Consider the following 22028-nt stretch of genomic DNA (forward strand, 5'->3'; position numbering starts at 1 on the left):
AGGGACACGTTCCACTAGTGCAGGTTGCTCCAAGCCCCATCCAACCTGGCCTTGAACACTGCCAGGGATGGGGCAGCCACAGCTTCTCTGGGCAATCTGTGCCAGGGCCTCACCACCCTCACAGTGAATAATTTTTTTCTACTGTCTAATTTAAATCTAAATTTCTGGCTCATCTATGCTATGTGTGGGCTGATAAGTTTGTGTACTGCCATGGTGTTGTGACCTATTTATGTAAGCCCGGAAATACACTCAGTTAATAGCAGTTTCAATGGTGCTTTGTATCCACACCAGTAGAAAGGCACACCAGTCTCTTGCTCAAGGCTGTTCTATACTATCCGGCGTGCCATCTAGCAATGCAAAGTAGCCAGGGGAATGTAGATTACCCAGCTTAATTACTGTGTAAGGATAACTAATGGGTTTGTACTGACCAAACACCTCAGTGACTCTACATCTTCTATCCAAGTGTATGAAAATGCCCATTAAAAAAAAAAGTTGTGTTTCTATGAAATAGATGTTGCCTGTGTTGTAATAGCTTTAGAAAACTTATAATTCTAATTTGCTTTTGATCACTGAACCTTGAACATTCCTTTCTTTCACATCACAGTGTGGTGATAGTGTGTATAAATGGGGTTTTGGTTCTTTTGACCCCAGTTCTACCCTAAGGGAATGCAAATATTTGTTCTCAATTTTTCTGAGCACATTGATTAACAAACAGACCATTGTAACAAACTGGCAAAGCCATGGCTCATTGCATGAGCTGATAAATTTGGAATGTGACATTGTGTTGAAATACTTAAAAAGAAAAGGTTAATTATAAACTGATGTAATGAGTGAGATGTTCATAGCACCCAAGACTATATTAATTCTGCAAGAAGAAAGGGCAAGTCTTAAACCTGTATAAACCAAACCAGCATATAGTGTCTGGTTCAGAGAGGTCATGTTTTTTTGACTGTTGTTTTGCTGCCATCCAGAATAGCTTTATAAATATGTGTAAACCTGTAAATCTTGCAGTTGCTCCCTTTGATGGGAGGCACTTCTGGGAAGAAAAGGAAAGAAATCAGACAATAATACCAATTCTTAGCTCTGGATAACTAGCCTGTGTCCTCATGGCAGCCTGTGAATGTGCCCCCAGACCTCTGTATTTAGCATGTCTCTAATATACAATGGAGGGGGGGGGTGTGTGTTTGAAAAAGCTAAGAATAGTACATTTCTGTTTAAAACTATTCTCAAGTGCATAAATTCATCTTTTTAGAAACTAAATACACAGCGTTTTCAGAGGACAATGAAAATACTTTTTAATGAGCTGTATACTGTTCTGATAGACAAGGACTGATTCTCTGAAGTCCCATGTCTCTTGCAAGTCTCAAGTAGCCAACAGGAGGCTGGGTAGTTTGCTGGGTCTGTCCCACTTTCCAGTCTATATTTGAATGATAAGTGTGAAAAGGATAATATAGCAGTCATAGAAGAACTTTATGCATTGGGATCAACTAATAGGTTCATACCAATCAAAACAAATACACATAATTTTGCTACATCTCCATTTTAGGGATTATGGTTTTTACTTTTTACTGGTTAACACATTTCTGAACAAAGAAGTAAAAAATATTCTTTTTTATCTGTATTTCAAGCCGATGTGTGGGTTACTTTGTCTTTGCTGAGCAGCCCCCACATTCTTAATGATGATTTCTCTGTAAAGCCATATATGTAACATTCTCTTCCCACTTTGATTTAGAGCATTGCATGAGCAAAAGCCCATCAATAGTGTTCTAAAAAGAAGTAACACATTTTTTGTTGATCTTCAGTCCTTCATGTGGTCAGCTGGACCACATAAACATAATAGAAATTTTTGTATGAAAATGATATTGAGTTGGTGTATATATGTATGCATGCATACACTTTATATACATATATAGATGTGGATATGCACACACTAATTCAAAATGATTTTCTTACAAAAACTGTTTTTCATATGTGTACATAATAATAGTATACCTGAGGTAATGGTTTGGCTGCTGATTATTTTGTTTTGGTTTTTTGCCCACAGTCAACAGTGGAAGATGTAAGTATCCTGAAGTATATTATGCAATGTGTTGTATGTGTTTACTAAGTGTTTTGTCTGTGTTTGTTAAATTTTATGAATATTGAGCAAATCTTTTTAGCATAAGTGAAAAATATAGTGAATGTTGTTATAAAGCGGCTGTGAGGGTGTGGATTTTTTTTACCATATTTCAGTAAGATGCTGATCTGCATCTTGGATTTTTATTTTCAAAGGAATGTTAGAAGGTACTCAGCAGCAGCTAACATTCAGCAACACAAATTCAACCACAGTGAATTCCAACTGAAGAGGAAAGCTGGGCTCTAAGAGGTTCTTTGTAAAATGTATTCTGAAATTTGAGTGTTTACAGAGATCTCAAACACTGCAGATTGATCCCCACTCCCAGAATCTGGCCTGTGTTGAGTTTAGCTGCTTTGTTTGTCCCAGACTCTGAAAGGTGCTTTGCAAAGTTATTTGACAGGTAGTAACTCCTCTCTGAAGCAAGGATCATCCACACTGCCGTTGGTGTAAGAGGCACTGTGGAAGATAACAACAAATTCATTGTAGAATATAAAGGTAAAAATTATGGTAGTTTTTGACTGTCTGTGATCCCCTGGTGTGTTTTCAACTGTTTTTAGCTCTTTGTCGCACTGCAAATTCTTATCTGATTTCTTGTCCCCACCCTAAAGTTCCCTCTGAGTTTCAACTAATATAATGCTTTCTCCTTCCTCCTCTAAATACTTTGTGTTGCTGCTTTATGTTATTGTGTAATAACTCAGATGAGTATCCCATCACAAATTATGAAATGTTGGCAGCATTTGTCAGGAGGATATGGAAGCTGCCCTTGAATGGGTCTTTTCAAACAAACTGAAAATGTACAAAATTCAAAGATAAAATCATAATGGGGCCAGACCACTGATTAATGTACAATTGCTGACATAAATAGGAAGGTGCTGATTTACATCTGATGAGAATGTGGCTAGTGAAATGAAAAGAAAATGAAGGGCTTAGGGGGGTAGTGGTGCTGGTCTATGTAAGCACAAACTTTTCACCCAAGACCACATCACTGTTAATATGTAACTCTGCAGTGCCAGAGGGGTCAGGCTATTCCAGACACTGCAACACTGTGGTACCTCCTACAAAGGAAATAGGAGCAGAAGCATGAATTCTTTAATTAAATCCTTGGTCAGGCCTTCTGCTTTGGCGGTTTGGCATAACTTCATGTACTTCAAAAGAACGAGATTGATTTACAGTGGCTGAGCACTTGGTCTTTTATTAATGTGTATTTCTGTACATTGAAATTATGTGGCTTGCTTTTCATAACCATACATAATTTAACATTGGTCTGACATAAATTGTTCTAAATTCTAAGAGGTAGTAACTTGAAGGCTGTACCAAAAAACCCCAAACCAAACCAAAAGCAACAAAATCCCAAAAAACCAACAGGACAGTCACATTAATTAGAAGAATGGTGTATAGGGTGGAGGGTTTTGTTTGTTGGTTTGTTTTAAATCACAGTGCTGTGTAGATCTAGCCAAACTGTTTTTTAAACAGGTGGCTTCAGAGCAGGCTAGAGTTGCTTGTGCTGAGTTTTGTGCTTTTGTGCTTGGAGAGCTTGATATACTATTCTGTAGCCAGAACATACTTGGGGTATCTGTAAGTTCTCTCTCGTGCATTGTGGAATACTATACTATACTATACTATACTATGTGGCTGTTGCTTGCATGTTTGCATACTTGCCAGCTTCAAAATTAGAGATGTTTTACACAGCTCATTTGCAGTGCCCTGTGCAGGCACTTTCCTCTGTTTGTTGTTTTATTGTGTTTTGTATTGTTTTTTAATTTTCTTATAATTGATGTATTTATTTCCTCCTTTCTTCTCTCATTCTGCATGAATATAAAGAGTTTATATATCTTTTTGCCCCCTGAAAGCAGATCAGGTGTAAAATGTACCTTCAGAAGCCAAGCAGTCCCAAAGACACTAGTTACCCCATATCTTCCAGACAAACAACAATAGCCTAAACATCAGCTTGAGAGCACGTGGACCCCAAGAGCAGTACATGCTTGCTATTCATGGTGTGGCAAAAGCCTCTTCAATACTCTGTGCCACTGTGGTCCAGCATCTGCTTAATTTAGTCTAGGCTACTCTGTTCCAAACTCCCAGAAACCGAGGTCTGGTCTATGCACTGTGGTAAATACTTGTGGGTGTTTTAATAGTGTCATAGTCACCTTAGTGTTTCTATGCACTGATTTTTGTGGTGTTACATTAGCAAATGTAATATTTGACTAATGTATTCTTTTCACCTTTTAGACATTTACATTTGATTCAAAATGCTTAGCAAAACAACACAAAATTGTATTTTAGTTTGGTTTAGGCCATGCTTAGGTAGAAAAAACAAATATTGTCTCTGCCCAAGCTGGTCCCATCTTACAGTCCCCTGAAGTTTACTTGTTCAAGAACAGGGCTGACTTGTTAGACCACAGAAGGCTGCTGGAAATATTAATGGTCTTTGATAGATTAACCCAAAAGAGAGACTTGTCAGAAAGCTGATGCCACAGTAGCTATTACTGGGAGAAATACAATCCTTTGAATAATAAATGAGCACTTAACATGCCAAGTTGCTTGTTTTCTCAGGGGCCGAGTGATTGGACTGCATGCAATAACATGATGGCCTTCTTAGGAGCTTACCTTAGAATTAATGGTTTCATCAGCTTTCAAGAACAACTAAATAATTGGGCACACATGGGACTATCCTGAAGTGCTCCTTCATACTTAGTGAATGCTTTCTAACTAGTTCCGGAATCAGAATCAGAAATCAGAATCAAAATTACCAGGTTGGAAGGGACCTTCAAGATCATCGAGTCCAACGCATGCCCTACACCTCGACTAAACCATGTCACCAAGTGCCACATCCAATCTCTTTTTAAACACATCCAGGGATGGTGACTCCACCACCACCCTGGGCAGGCCGTTCCAATATTTTATTATTCTTTCTGTGAAAAATTTCTTCCTAATATCCAACCTATACCTTCCTTGGCGCAGTTTGAGACTGTGTCCTCTCGTTCTGTCAGTTGCTGCCTGGTGAAAGAGACCAACCCCCACCTGTCTACAACCTCCTTTCAGGAAGTTGTAGAGAGTGATAAGGTCACCTCTGAGACTCCTTTTCTCCAGGCTAAACAACTCCAACTCTCTCAATCGCTCCTCGTAGGGCTTGTGGTCCAAGCCCCTCACCAGCCTCGTTGCCCTCCTTCGAACGCTCTCAATCATTTCCACGTCCGTCTTAAACTGAGGAGCCCAGAACTGGACACAGTACTCAAGGTGCGGCCTCACCGGTGCTGAGTACAGGGGAAGAATAACCTCCCTGTTTCTGCTGGCCACACCATTCCTAATGCAGGCTAGGATGCCATTGGCCTTCTTGGCCGCCAGGGCACACTGCCGGCTCATATTCAGCTGGCCATCCACCAATACCCCCAGATCCCTTTCTGCCTGGACACTATCCAGCCACACTGTCCCCAACTTGTAACATTGCAAAGGGTTTTTATGGCCAAAATGTAGGACTCGGCACTTAGACTTACTAAACTTCATCTGGTTGGATTCTGCCCATCTATCCAACCTATCCAGGTCTCTCTGCAGAGCCCTCCTTCCTTCCAAAAGATCGATACAAGCTCCCAGCTTAGTGTCGTCTGCAAACTTACTGATGAAGGACTCAATACCCTCATCCATGTCATCAATAAAAATATTGAACAACACCGGTGCCAGCACAGACCCCTGAGGGACACCACTGGTGACTGGTTGCCAGCTGGATGCAACACCGTTCACCATCACCCTCTGGGCCCGGCCATCCAGCCAGTTACTGACCCACCAAAGAGTGCTCCTGTCCAAGCCGTGAGCTCCTAGCTTTTCCAGGAGTATATTATGGGGGACAGTATCAAAAGCCATGCTGAAATCCAAATAGACAACATCCACAGCCCTTCCCACATCCACCAGGCGGGTCACCTGATCATAAAAAGAAATCAGGTTGGTCAAGCATGACCTACCCTTCATAAACCCATGCTGGCTGGGTCTAATACCCTGGCCATTTCTTAAGTGCTGCTTAATAGCACTCAGTATGAACTTTTCCATTAACTTTCCCGGCACTGAGGTCAGACTAACTGGCCTGTAATTACCAGGATCCTCCCTCCTACCCTTTTTATAGATGGGCATCACATTGGCCAGCTTCCAATCATCTGGAACCTCGCCAGTGAGCCACGACTGTTGGTAAATGATGGAGAGCGGCTTTGCAAGCTCATCCGCCATCTCCCTCATCACCCTGGGATGGATCCCATCTGATCCCATTGATTTGTAAATATTCAAGTGCCTCAACAATTCTCTAACTTCCTCTTCTTGAATAACAAGAGGACCATTCTGCTCCCTAACACCACCTACCAACCTCAAAGTACAGTTATCTTGAGGGCAAGGTGTCTTCCTACTGAAAACTGAGGCAAAAAAGGCATTAAGCACTTCTGCTTTCTCCTCATCTTTAGTTACTAAGTTTCCTGCCTCATCCAATAAGTAACAAAGATCAGTCTTACCCTTCCTTTTACCATTGATATATTTATAAAAACTTTTTTATTATTCTTTACGGAAGTTGCCAATTCAAGTTCAAACTGATCTTTGGCCTCCCTAATTTTCTTTCTACATGCCCCAGCAGCCTCCGTAAACACTCCCTGAGAAACTCTACCCTCCTTCCAAAGATGATACACCTTCTTTTTATTTCTAAGTTCCTTCATAACCTCAGTACCCATCCAGGCTGGACGCTTGCCTCGTTGGCTCATCTTTCGGCACACAGGAAAAGACTTTTCCTGCACCCTCAAGATCTCTGTTTTGAGGCACACCCATCTTTCCTGAACTTCTTTGTTTTCAAGGACAGTTTCCCAAGGAACTCTCTGAATGAGTCTCTTAAACAGGCCAAAATCTGCCCTCCGGAAGTCCAAGGTATAGGTCTTATTGATGTTCCTCCTGATTTCCCTGAGTATTGAGAATTCTACAATTTCATGATCACTGTGCCCCAAGCAACCTCCAACCTCCACCTCACCCACCAGTCCATCTCTATTAGTGAACAACAGGTCTAACTAACATAGACCCTCCCCTGGTAGTCTCGCTCACCAGCTGTGACAGAAAGTTATCCTCCACACACTCTAAAAACTTTCTGGACTGCCTTTTTTGAGCTGTATGAAATTCCCAACATATATCTGGTAGGTTGAAGTCGCCTACAAGAACAAGGGCTGAAGATCCTGAAACATTCTCCAGTTGCTTATAAAACAAGTTGTCCACTTCTTCTTTCTGGTTGGGTAGACGATAACAGACCCCCAATAGGATATCAGCCTTACCGACCTTCCCCTTGATTCTTACCCATAAACATTCAACTTCATCATCATTAATTTCAATACCTATAATGTCTAAGTAAAGATACCTATAACATCCAGTAAAGTGTGGATCACTGGAACCTGAGTGTTGCAGACTGGATCAGAGAACTTAGTTTGATGGACCGTTTGAAGCATGTGAGAGCTTGAGCATAGGTATCAAGAACATAAGTATCTATGAGGAATCAACCTTTAGAAAAAGCAATATGAGGCTTTACTACTTATATATTGAATACCTTATAGGGGATTAGCCTGGCAAACTAGCAGCTATGCAGAAAGGTGTATGGCCAGCCAAAGTTAAGTCATTCCTGGCTTGGATGCAACCTCTGGAGTCTAAATGTTAGGACCTGATACTATGGAAGTAAATCAGTATTGCCTTACACTTCAGTAGCATACCTTTTAGAAAGTTACCTTATTTTTTCTGTCTTCTGAAGCCCTCTATTAGGTTGCTTATGTTGGGCAAATAAGCTTGATGGATGACAGCACCGATAGAAATGTTTTCAGATGTTGCAGCCTAAGACATGGTTTCTTTTTCTTCCTAGAGACTCAATAGATTTTCATCTCTAATTTTGGTGGTTTAAATGACATGTTATACTCCGAAAAATGTGCTTTAAATGTTTCTGCAAGAATGGCTGAGCTCCTAAATTATTTGGCAGTCTCAAAAAAATTTCTTTGCTTCCCCTAATGAGATGTGTTATAGCAACCTCTTCCTCTCCTCTTGCTCTCTTTCCAGGCCTGTAGTAGTAAGTGTGAATCTTCCACACTGAAATTAACAGCAAGTCTATGAATTGCAATTACCTTAGGCATTAAGACATAGCATATGTAAAGTCTGGTACAAAATTTTTCATTGTATGAGGCCAAGACAAACATGTATCTGTGAAATAATTATTAGGGAGTAAATGCAGTGCCTAGTAAATGGCTTGCTAAATAAAGGAAAGGTCCACAAATATTGTTGGTGCAATGTGGCAGTAACATCTTTCTTGCTGTCTCTCCTCTTGTAGAAGACCCACCTGATTGATCTCAATACAGTGTCTCCTCTAAGTCATACAGGGAATAATGCTGGAAATAGCCTATGTTTTATTCTGAGAGCTAAAAATCTGCAGTTCACTTCACTTGTGAGTTATCACCCTTAAATAAGCATAGCATTCAGCAACCTTTATAAATGACTGATAGATTTGGATGAAAAGACCTGTACAAGAGGAAAAGTACTTATTACATAATAAGTACTTTTATTATTATTACATAATTATTATTATTACATACTAGCAGAGAGACCTATAGATGACATTTATGGTTAAAAAGAGAAGATAATTTAATTGCTTGGGCCATGGTTATGAGCAGTAAAGACTAAGAAAGCAAAAACAGTGTTTGGAAGTGTTGCTTTGGGTCTCTAGGAACAACAACTGAGAAGTCACCAAAGATGTCCATACATCATGGCCTCTCAGTGGAAACCATACATTGTGCCATGTTGCACTGTGGTATACTATGCTGTGGTTGCTCTCCAACATATATATAAACCTGCAACAGTAATTACATATGCTGTGTGTAGAAGGGAATAAAATTCGTGGTTTAAAACCAGGAGCGTCTTTGTGCAGATATGCTGCCCCCCCTTGCTGGTGGTGTTTGAGGCAAACTCTTCCCTAATGTGAAGACTGAGTAATTTCTAATTCTTTTTTCCTTGCAGGTCAAGCCTGTTACTCACAGTAGAATCACGGTGTCAGCACGGTTTCGAAAAACACTCCAGGAGCCCTACACTATTTTGTAAGTAGAATTTTCAGTTAGCGAACTGCTGTTTCAGCGTGGGGGAGTGGTGGCATCTTTACTGAAGTAGTTTTGTTTAAAATGCTCCTCTAAATTATTTTACTTTGCTTTATTTCAGCCTGATTGCTAATGGAGACCTCATTAGCCCTGTAGTACGCCTCCTCATTCCCAGGAAAACACTGAATCACTGGGATCGTATTCTTGAAATGGTTACAGGAAAAGTTACCATCAGAAGTGGGGCTGTTCACAGGTATCAGGAAGCTGACTATTTGCAAGATACATTCGATACGTGTAGATATGTTTTTTACAACTCCATAGGTAGATATAATGGATCCATTTCTGCTTCATGAGAAATTCCACTACAAGAAAATTAAAATACATGTAGAAGTCACAAAATGGAATATATTGACTCCAAGCAACCTTCAGGTTTCATTTCAACTGCTATTTGAAAATGCAAACAACTCAACTTGTTTCAACTCTTATTTCTTGATTAAATATTTAGTTAGCAGGCATTTTATAATACAATAATAATGCAATATATTTAGTATTAATAATTAAGTTACAGGTCAGAATAAAATAAATTAGCATGATAAAGTTGGTGAAGAAGTTTGTAATGTGCAATAATCGGTGCTATCCATATTTCCTTTTAATTTTGGTATTTAAATTCATTGGGGCAAAAAAAATCAAGAAAAATGCTATAGATTCTTTGGGTTTTGAAGACCTGTGCTATGACTAGGATGTGCTTTATCAGCCAGCTCAGCCTTGTAATAAGAGCCAAAGCCAAAGTTGTAGTTGGGGGTTTGCCAGTTCTAGTATCTCAGCTGGGCTGAGTTGTTGTGTTCTCCCAGGAACAGGAATTGAGCTCTTGGATTTCAGTCCCTTGAGGCTCTCTAAGTAAGCTCTCTAAAGTAGTGTAAAGTAGTTGTTGCAAGTTTTAGAAGAAAATGATATATACAGTTTTCAAGAGAAACGTTGTGTAAATGGGCTGTCAAGGTGTGTACAAGCAAATTATTGACATTCCAGAGCTGCCCCATGAGGAAACCATTACAGAAATCCATTCCTCAGATGAGAAAGAGCCTTTTGTAGAAAATCATTCTTCACAGCTTACACAGTGTCTGAGGCTAAGCTTGCAAAATCTTTCTCAACCCATTGAAGATAAGGTAGTCTGTCAATTCTTCTGATTGCTTTCCCAGAGCTGATACTGATGAAGGTAATGCTATCTGTTGACTGTTCGCTGTTGTCTAATTTTTCCTCTCAGCCCTGCATTTCTTTGCTCCTGTTATTTGGCTAGTTAGCACTTTCACTTGCAGCTAACTAAAGTTACACACGTGTTGCAGCTTTCTGGATCTGATTCTCAGCTCAGAAGTGAGCAAGGTGACAACGGTTTACAACATACCAGTTTTTTCTGCTCTTATGTTGTTTAGCAATTTAAAAGCCTTTCACATTTTATTCTCATTACTTGATGTCACTCCTTGGTGAAACTGTATGATGTACATGCAAGCAGAAATCATTCTGTACATAGCTAGGATTGCTTTCTAGAAGTTCCCGTCAGTGCTCAGATTTAATCCTTTAAAATAAGATAATGTGTATGACATTTTGAATTATTTAATGTTTTCCTTTTTCTGGTTTTCTATTAACTGAGTTTTCATTTTATTTTTTCCTAAAAATGCTAGGAATACATATTAAATATGTTAGCAAAGTGATTATTGTTCTTTAATAAGTTACACATTAATTGCTGGGGTTTACTGAAGCTATGTTAGCATTAGGGGAGTTCCTGTAAGACCACTGATGCTGAGAAGATATAATTTCTCATTAAAGAAGAGTAAGTGGAAGTACAAGAACTTGCATTATGTATATGGCAGTTTTTCTTTTCCATGTTATTAAAAGATTTATAAAGCTGCCAAGTCTTACACTTTCACATGTAGCTTTTTTGAAAAAACAAATACTGTTCATCTGCATTAGAATAGGTTTGTAAGTAAGAAATGACAAAGTAGCTTTTCTGCTTGTCAGATTGTGCATGGGGATGGGGTAGAGCAACCTGATGGGCAGGTACCTGGTGCATTGGCAACTGGGAATTTGGGGATATTGGTCCCACAAGTTGTGTCTTTGCTGTCTCCTTTGTCAGCCTGTATGCTTGCTTTGTTTTGGCTGCCACTTTCTGGCTTGGATTCAGGAGGGAAAATGGAAGTCCACTGACATCCCACAGGACAAGTCCTGAGTCATCCCTCAGTGACCAGAAGAAGTGACCAGAAGGACACTTTTGTTGTCTAATAGTAGCCAGAGAGAACCCAGCTGGTCTGTAAATGGTTGTGGTCAGATGGGTGGGTAAAAGACTTCAGAACTAAGTGTCACAAAAGTTTTGTGATGCTTGTTAAGTCAATAGTTATTTATGTGTTTGAAATGCCGTTTTTTAAAAATGCATTTTTGATTTCAGTTTCACCTTCAGTGGCTGATTATGTTTGATTCGGTTATCATGATTATTATTTTCAGGGTGAAAAATACACTAGAAATTGCCAGATGATCCATAACATTTTTGGGAGTTATATTAAACGAACAACTTTGGTGCATTAAATATAATATTAAAATGCAAGCAAAGTGGAAGATCAAGAACAAAACTCCACAGTCATGTTTGTATGAACCCCTATATACCTGCAGCACCATACAAATATATAAAACGGTTCATAAACTCTGGTACATTGATTTGCTGTTTTATCCTGAGTTCCCCAAAGCAAAACGTAACCTAGCAAAACACAGATTAATTCAGAAATAAGCTTATTGCTTATTCTCCAGGAGAATGCTGTGGGAAAGTGTCCACAGCCTTTCTGTTATCCTCTAAGGGGATCAACCTGTCATAGATGGAGATCAGGCTAGTCAAGCAAGACCTGCTTTTAATAAACCCATGCTAACTGGGCCTGACCACCTGGTTGTCCTGTACATGCTGTGGTAGGTGAACAGGTCCTGGGTTTGCAGTAAGTGGCCATGAATGACCAGAGCACAGATAGGAGGTGGAACTTGGTATGAGAGGGGTGAGGAACTCGTGGAACAGATCCCTTTCAAGGTGTCAGGAGAAAGACGTTAAAGACCTTCTAAGTATAAAGTAATTTATTTCATTTTAGAAATTATGAGAGTATTTCATCTTTCATAGCACGTCATATTTCGTTAGTTTTATATAAATTGTGATTTAGGTAATTTTTTTGCTCTGTCTTTCTTTGTCTTGTTTATATTGTGACTGATCATTGTATGGCATCTACCATACTTTATTTGGTTTCATAGCTGGAAATTCAACATGATTTAGTGCATTTAGATTAATGTAGCTTTCAACTCTCATAATGCGCCTAACAAGGTTTATTATATTACACATTTTCATATTTTTCAGACTTTACACTATAGATGGAAAACTTGTTCAGGATGGGTCGGACTTGGAGAATGGGCAAATTTATGTTGCAGCAGGTAGAGAAAAGTTTAAGAAGTTGCCGTATGGTGATCTGTTGTTTCGCAAATCTATAATGAGAAGGCCACAGGGGTAAGTTCTATAGGTGTGTGGTTTAATTCTCACATGCCTGTGTGTGTCAATATGTTTACAAAGTACCACCAGTAAAGTACAAAATCATCATGAGGAATGGATGGAGGGATAGATGGATGGGTTAGTAGGGATGTAAAACTTTATTGACAGCTTCTGAGAAAGTTGAGAAGATGAAAATGGAAATTCAGAAGACTATTTCACCTCATAAACATGCTGTTGAACATGTATCACAAAACTAATGTCAGAGAAAGTATTATTGTGACTTTTTTTAATTTGTTGGAGCTTTTTTTTTTTTCTTCTTTTCTAGACAGCAACTATATACAATGTAAATAACTTGAAAGTGTTTTGGGAAACAGCATTTGCAACAAACAAATTTAAGGACATTGAAAAGCTATGTTGATTAATTGATATAAACCAATTATTTTTTTAATTGCCGGAACTTTTCATTAGAATAGTTGTAGAGATCTTTCACTTAGTAATTCACTGAATGCTGTGCTGCAAATTGTCGGTATATGAAGTATGCATTGTGGGGAAATTTAATGTATTTGTTAGTAAAAATATATAATGAATAAAAGAATTAACTCTGTTGCCGTAGCTGATTTGGTGTTATCTGCCTGATACATAGTGTCTATGGTAGTGACAGCATACCAATTCTAAGATATGGCTTATTTCTGCAGTTCTAAAGCCTCTGCACTACCTCCAATTGTGGGATCTCGAAAGTCTAAAGGCAGTGTAAGTATCAAGTGCCATGCTAAAATCTGTTTCTAATTTTGCTTAATTCCAGTAGATGGAGAATCCCTGTCCTTTGGGTTTTAATTAAATCTGAAGTGAAAAAATCCACAGCCACCTAGTGGTATGCTTATGAAAGCTTGATGAATCTGTAGCTATTTGTAGTGTTAATTAGACAGCAGAAATCTGAGAAAATGTTATTGCAATAATGGCTGCTTTATTTGTTATAAAACCTTCCACAGCAAAGTTCAGCTGCTGCCTTGAGGTCTTTCCCGTAAACCTTGGCAGTTATCTTTGTGTGTTTATTTATTTATTCATTTAAACTAAATACCTAGAGGAAAAACACAGAACCTTTTACAAAACATCTTGCAGAAAATGGTGTTTCTGCATGCTGAGTCTGAATAAGGCTCTAAACCAGTTTCCTATCTGATGTGTTTTGTCCTAGCTAACCATTAAATACAAAGCTTGAGCCTCCACTGTTTTGTAACCTGTATAGCTACTTATATGTGTACAAATGAGTCCACGGTGGATTTAAAACAGTGCCAAATCAGAATATAAGTATCTGTTTGCACAGATTCTGTACAAGTGCTGTTTACTGTACAAGTGCTGTTTACTATACAAGACAGTGGAGAGTCAGATGCACAGTCTGTCATTATAATTGTAGTAGTTGATCATGTCCATTCACTGTATACAAAACAAAAAACTGTGGAGCCACTGAACAAAATAAGCAGTAAAATATGCTGTTCCATTCTGTTGAAATTCAGTCAAAGATAAAACCTCAGTAAAGAACATAGTTTCAAGTGCTGTGTGGTTTTAAGATGTGAGCTTTGCAGTTCTAGCATTTGTTAGCTTTAACTTCTTGCCTCTTATTATTTTACAACATGGACAGAAAATTATTTGATATTCACTTTTATTCATTGGGATTGTAATACACGCTAATAGTAAGTGTCAACACATAAGGAGGCAGGAACACCTACTGCTGCTCTTAAATATGTAATGTAACACTTGAAATGGTATAAATCATACAATTATTTACTTCAGTTTGATATCTATGCTTTCTATTATTGCTTGGGAGTAACAGTCTCCAGTTTGAATTAGAAAAGACTGAAATTTTGCCATGCCATTATTTCTCTTTATAGAAAAAGGATAAGTGTAGATTTGATGGTATTGGTAGATAAATGGTAAATTAGATGATAAAAGCTAAACAATTATTTAAGTAAGATATTTTAAATGGAACTGATTTCTACTGGTTATGTGAAAATTAGCAGAATCACATAAAAATGTAGTAATGTATGCAGGATATTTTAAAGAGATGCAGGATTTTTTTCAGGACTTATTTTTCTGAAAAATTTTAATTTTATATAGTATTACCTTTTAACTTAAGCAGTGAGGTGAAATGAATTGTGTATGACCATTGCAGAATGAAAGGCCTTTCTGGTGGGCAAGTTCTAAAACGGCATGAATTGTTCATGCAGCTACACTAAGCAAAATAGTGAAGTAGAATACATTTGTCTTCTGTGATTCAGCTAAGTCAGTGATAGGTGAACAGTTCAGTATTTTGGCAGTACTGAATTAGGAAGAATCTGTGTGCACTGTTAGACTGGCAAAAGTAGGAGGCAATGGTGAGGGTGTTCAGTTGGTAAAGTCTTTGTAAAGCCTGGAATGATATAAACAGAACCTATACAGTTCGGATTTTTGTGATGTTGATTGTGAACAGATTTACACTGAAGAAAAATGTGTACAAATAGTAAAACCTCTGGATAATACATGCCGGATCATACACACATCAAAGCAGTAAAAGTACAGACCAAGTTTCTGGTTCTGTTTCTAGATACATCACAGAGTAAGCAGAGGAACTGGCTAATGTCTTCAGAGGTGATGCAAAGGTGATGTGTGGGCAAACCCCTTTCTTAGTGTCCACTTGGCAGTCAGTGTTACTGCCATACGAAGACTGTTATCCTCTTTGATCTGCTTTTAACACTTAGATTAGTGCCCATGCCTCATTTAGAAAGGCAATGAATCCTTACAAGTTGTATTTGTTACATCTTGTGACTTTCCACACATATGTGTAGATGAGATATAGCTGTATGTCACATGCGTGCATGTAGATTCCCTTAGCTTTCTATTCATCAAATGAAACATTATTTCCCTATAACAAATGTATTGTTTTCTTCTGGGCATTGTTGAGGAACATTTAATCAGTTGGATCATATAGTAAGTTGATGAGGTAGTTACAGTTTTCAGGATAGCTTAAGTTATCACTTAACTGTACTGATTTAAAATTAATATGCTTAACACTTGACACCAATCCTTAGTATTAAAAGTTTTTAGTCCTTAGTATTAAAAAAATAAAAATTATTATTAAAAATAGTGAAATATTAAAATTGAAACTAAAAAAATAAATGTTGTCATTTGCATCAATGATAACTATGTACACTTCTTTTCAGGGAAGTGATCGGCAATCTAAATCTACCACTGGATCCAGTGAACCAGGAGAAAACAGTTCCTCACCTCAGTTTCCCAAAAGGAAAGACAAAAGAAGCCATAATCCAGAGGATTCTGTGTCCGGACAGCACTTTTCTAACAACTCTACTAAAGTAAAACAGACAGTAACAGCTTCCACAGGAGTCCTTCAAGATAATGGTCAGTACTGAGATAAACACTATTGTACACAGTGGCTTTTGCTCTTCAGTTAAAATTCAGTGAAACAGTGAAATAATATTCTTGTATAGTTCTTGAATTTCCTGTTTACTCTGGCTAACTGAATTTACAAAGATTCTTTCTGCTTAGGAGATGCACCTATGCATAACCGATACTTTCCGGGCTTTGCGTACCACGGGAGGCCGTATATAATTTTTAGTATACCTTGGAAGTTAAACTAATACAATCCTATCTTCATGGTTTTGATAAAAACATAATACAAAACATATTTTGAACATTTTCCCACAGTTCTGCCCTACAAAAAAAGTAAAGAAAATGAGTTTGTCTGCCCAAACGAAAAAATGTCTTGTATTTCACCATTACCATTAAGCACTAAAATGCACCTGTAAGATTGTTAGTGGTATTAACATCACTTGATTACTTTAAAATTAAGTGCTTCAATGTACTTAGTATACATTTCCCTAGGATGCCATGATGCCTTTCAGGGATATAGGAAATGTTGAGATTTATAGCTACAGTTGTTTAAATTTACCTTTATCTTTGAGAATATCTGGAGACAGCATATCTAAAATAATTTTTTGAAATTACTAGTGTGATAGCAGTTTTTACAGCTGGAACTATTCTTGAGCAATATACTAATTGTAGGTTGTGTGTAACTCGGATAATAAAACTTCTCTAGGTTTTATGCATGCAGTCAGATTATTTTATTTGTTTTCTCTTGAATCTTAGGAGTGTAAAAGAGGAGTTAACATACTGTGCCATGTTTGGTAACCAAAGTCTGTTGCTGTATGTTCCTTTTTATTGTTCTTTCCCATGTAAATGAACAGAAGGCTTCTCTCTGGAAAAGCAAAGCAGTAGGAAATAAACATCTCCATGTGGGATGTGAAGGATTCTTGAATTGCTCCTCTGGGTTTTTTTGCCCTTATTTGTCTGCCTGTGAGAGACAGCAGCACTTGCAGGCAAAATTTGAGGAAAGAGGACAACTCTTGACAAATCAGAACAAAGGTCTTTTCACTCGAGTCAGACCCTATGTGGGAGCTCCACTGTAGTCAGAACTTAGATACCTTGTGGTGAAGTAGTTCAAAGAAAATGTACTATATTGACCCCACAGAGACATCTACACAGTTGTTGTCTTCCAAGCATTTATTCTGGTCACACATGAAGATGTAGTGACCTGAAGTACAGGCCAGGCAGGCTGTAGGAGCTGTGAGCTCTTAGTGTGGAGTGCTACAACTTCAGTATCCTCCTGCCCAGCCAACCCTTTCTGTCAGAGACTGCCCCTGACAGAAAGCCAGTTGGACCGTAAAAGTAGAGGGTTGCAGAGGTCAACCTTACACCTTATTTCTGTTCTTTATTACTTGAAGGGACTGAACTGCTCTGTGATTTGTGATGATGTTAAATATGACAAAGGCATATAGTTTTGTGACTTGATAGCCTGTTTTGCTATTAAATTTTTTTCTTTATTCCTCATTAGCTGAATATTTTTCACCTGTGGGACTATCTGTTGAGCTAAATATAGCACAGGAACTTGATTAAGTACTTCCACCAAATTATGTATCTGCAGGTGGGAAGTGGAAGTTGTTAGCTGGTTGATGTACATTTTGAAACAGAGGTAGGTGGTAGTCTCCTTTGAAAGCTTTCCCTAGAGAGCCTCATCAGTCAGATCAGTTTTAAGAGCCCACTGACTACAACTCTGTCAGTGGAGGATGTGAGAAACAAGATGTGTTGAAATAAGCAAAGCCCGAAACACTCTGCCCTCATCGGCATTGGCATTGTTTTTTGGTGCATCACAGGAGAGTCACCTGGCTCAGTTTTGACCTGTGCAGCCCCTTCTCTACGAGGAAAAAAAAAGTTCACAGTGGGCAAGTCTCACTACCATGCTTCCTTGCTAATGAAAGAAACAAACTAGTTTGCCTCTTTCAAGCAGACCAGGTTGTGGCTGGCTTCTCTGCCTGCTTCTTTTGTCAATACTAAGCTGACCTTTATCATACCAGTGAAGCAGGAAAGAAATGTTAGAGATCTGCAAACACTGAAAATATTTTCATACTCAGATGACCTAACATATCTGTATCCTACAGCTTGTTGTTCATGGCTCAGTTGGCTTCTTGTGTTTAACCTGCCTGCCCATCTCATGTGTTTCATTACATCTGAATATATTTACCACCTTCTTGAAAGAAGAATCATAGAATTCTGTCATTTTCAGTTTCATTTTAGAGTGAGGAGTCTTATTCTGAAATGGAGATGTATTTTTGATGGAGAACAAGAAGCTGACTCCAGATACACAGTGATAATGATTGCTTTCAATTATTGTTTGGGTTAGTATAGCTCCACTGTCTGCTCTGAAGGCTTCTTGCAATTCCTCAGTTGGCTTTGCAAATTTATTCAGAAAAAGTCCTTCAAATTCAAAAGCTTTGGATTGTGTAATGGAAACACTTACCACCATCTTGTATCTTTTTTATATATTTTTATTTAATATTTTCCTGAGGGACAGTGAAAAAGACTCTTGGCATTTTAGTTGGCTGCTTTTGGCTGTCACTGATGTGGGATTAATTTATTTTAATCGGAAACCAACAAACCACACAGCGAGTTTATACATGCACATTTTTGAATGTACGGAAATAGCTATAAAAAAAATATGCATAGTAGAAAAAAATGCATCCCATATTCTTCGCTGTCCTTTTCCCTGCCAATTTAGCAGTTATGTTGAATCTTCTCTCTTTTAAGTGCCAGATTGTTTGAAAGTGATTGTTTCCTGCAACTTAACATCTGAAGAATTATGCTCATACCGTATTTAAAGCTTAACCTAATCTTCCAATAGTGTTTAGTTGGGCTAACTGTGTCTTTACTTTGAATTTTTTCTTTTAACACACTAAGAATTTCACCAGCATGCCATTCATATTACAACTGATCCATGTCATAATCCTCTCAAATCAAGATGATTAGAGTTTCTTAGTGTTGAAAACTCTTTGTGCAAGACTTAAATTCACCACTGCTAGAGCAAATCCAGTAGATTGTGAGCTGATGGCTTGGTTTTTGTAACTTATAAGGTATGCTATTAATGTTATGATTGGACTCTCGTTGCACTAGTAGAACCTAATTAGTATTGAATATATTATATGTAACAGTAATTGCAACTAGAAATGTGAGGTTTAGAGCTTAGACTAGTGCAGCTGGTTTGGCATAATTAGGGCTTATGAAAGTGATACCAAAGGCATATTTAATTATCAACATCTTGGTTTAAAGTTTTGAAAAATACAAACCCCAAACCTAATTATTTTTTCATTTGCATCACATTCCGTAAAGAGCATACTGTAGGAAGTTGAACAGGAAAGCAAATTCAGATGTAGTAGAAAATTCTTGTAAGGAAGCACCCTCACTTTGAAGCCTATTCCATTCAAATACAATCGTTTAATTGTAGTCTCACAGCTTGCAAAATCACCCCCTGCTCCCCTTTAAAGTATAAAACAAGTTCTAAAGATAATAGAATGTGATGTTTAAGTTCTCACAAAGATTTGGAAAAGTACTATACTGGTCATAGGCTAAGCTACTCCACAGTTTTTCAGATCTAGTTTTGAGTATTAAAAAGTCTTAAAAGTTAGCAATCATTTCAGTTTCCTGGTTTTACTATTGGCTAAAAAAGGAAGGAAAAGGCCAATCCTTAATTAAAGGAGAAGCTACACAAACCATTAGGTATGGGAGCCACTCCTGCTATCATGCTCTGAATTGCTTTCAATAAAATTACAAACTTGCCAAAGAGTATAAACCTGGACAGCTGAATATTGGCTGTGCATTGTGAGCATTGTTTGTGCTTTCCTGCTGACAACTTTTAAGATTAAAAAAACTCTCTCTATTTAAAACATAGACACATAGACCATATCACTGCTGTGTTGTCAAAGCAGGCAAAAGCTGTGCAAAGACAGATCATCTTGTTTCTTATTTGCTGAGATTTTTCAGTACCTTTAAGTTTATTCCTCACTTAAGGGATAAAATCACAATCTGTATCAAGAAATGAGAACCCTTGTTGCTGTTAGTGTTTATTGTAACAGTGCTCGAGCATGGTAGCCACAATATACTAATGCCAGTGGGGAACTAAGGTGATGGTAAACCTTGCAGCCTCTTTGAGCACATGGTGAGTTTTTTATGTTTGCTTTGGCAGAATGAATACATTGCAAAGCATAAAATGGGCAAAATGAGCAAATGGTACTTGGCAGCAGGAAAGCCATGTTGCTTAACTTGTTGCAGAATGGAATGTAGGTGTACTGATGCTCAGTTTGGAATGACTGGACCAGGACAGGCATTTCAGGGCTTTTGCATTTTCTCTGTGAGAGTTTAGCCCTTAGGACCCAGCTGTGCCCATAAGAAGGCTGAGTTTTGGAGCAAGCATGGAATTAAAAAAGATGTGGCTGAATGGAAGCTGCTTTATTAATTTCAAAATGCTAATGGTCTTAATGATTTGTAATTTAAATAAATGAATAAATTAGATGCTTAGAAACATGGAGAATAAATTAGGTGAATGACCAAAGTAGGGAGAAGGAAGAAAAAACCCTTGTATTGTGACATGCAGTCATTTATTTTTGTACCTGTTTATGTATAAAGATGACTGAGCTATTGCAGCTGACTAAGGCAAATTTTCTTTTGCTCTAATGTTGTGACATTTCCTACCAGTAAAGGAGACAAGATGAAGCTGTAGAAGCACCTTTTGCAGTTTCTGTTGAGGTAGTCACATGTCACCAATCTATAATTGTATGAAATCTTCTTAGAACTTCAATATTTTCTAACAGAGGAACTAATTGCTTAGAAGGTTTGAGGCTGCAATAGTATTAGGTGAAGAAAAATACATATTTTTTAATATTCACAACAGTTTCATATGTATATTGCTACCAGTTTCTTTTTAATTCCATTACTTTTTGATGACAGAAGTCATAGGCATGCAAACGCATGCAAACCTATCACCAAGGTAGTGGCTTTTTATTGGAAATGGGTCTTGTACAACAATGGTACTTTAAAATAAAAAAAGAAATAAAAAAAGAAAACCCCAGAAAATGGTGTTGGATACAGGCATAAGTGCACCTGTCCTCCCTATTCCTCATAGCAATCTAGTCAATTTAATAAGCCACAAATTTTTTACATTTTGTTTTTAATTTGACTTCACATTTTTATGAGGCAGTCTCTGTGGTAAGTCACATTAATTTTTTTTATAGTCAGATTAACTTCCTTTCTTTCATACAGAGCTTGCAGTTAGTAAATGCCTCTGATTTCCATAAAATATTCAGGGCAGGCTATTATTACAATGATTTTTTTTATCCCTCCTAGTAAGCTTCAATCTGTTTAAAATTTGGAATGCATTAATAACTGCATAATGTTGTAATTTGTGCTGCAATAAATGTTTTACAGATAATGCTGTTTAGGAAAGGAGCTTATATAAGAGCCAATAATTGCTATGCTTAATTATTTAAAATATATAGATTTCTTATGAGCTGGTTCAATGTGTAACTCAATTACTATTTAATAAAGTCATATAACTTATCAGTATTCTAGCTGCAATACTGACTGGTATCAGACAGAACATAATCTTAGCACTTTAGACAAGGTTTGCTTGGTTATACGTGCATCAATTCATTGCTTTTTGTGTACATATCGAGTAACTGCACAATATACTGAACATCCATGTATTGAGACAACTGGTAACATGTGTCAGGTGAAGTGTTGTTAGTCAAAATGTTTTGGGTGTTTATAAATTTGCTTTTACTGGTAATTAATCTGTTCTGTTCTATACCTATTGGGAGATTAGCCAGAAGTATAAAATATGTAGAAAATTCCTCTGGTCAGTGGACTTGCTTTCACACAAAGGAATTCTCATGAGCTGTAAATCCATTATAGCTGGCGTGGGTGAGGGGGCAGGACAGAGCAGGTAACT

At 37.8% G+C, this 22028-nt stretch overlaps 1 protein-coding gene across 1 annotated transcript in view; it reads left to right on the forward strand.

Moving 5' to 3' along the window:
• DCDC2 (doublecortin domain containing 2) overlaps positions 1–22028 on the forward strand; it is a gene marked incomplete at both ends in the record, with an annotated part of 63012 nt that overhangs the window by 19825 nt on the left and 21159 nt on the right. The window contains 6 exon segments of the mRNA XM_080609662.1: positions 2045–2059; positions 9122–9198; positions 9317–9448; positions 12575–12721; positions 13399–13453; positions 15898–16093. Of these exon segments, the coding sequence (XP_080465788.1) occupies positions 2045–2059; positions 9122–9198; positions 9317–9448; positions 12575–12721; positions 13399–13453; positions 15898–16093 (622 nt within the window).

The sequence above is a fragment of the Psittacula echo genome (genome assembly GCF_963264785.1).
Source record: "Psittacula echo genome assembly, chromosome: 2".
Classification (NCBI taxonomy): domain Eukaryota; kingdom Metazoa; phylum Chordata; class Aves; order Psittaciformes; family Psittacidae; genus Psittacula; species Psittacula echo.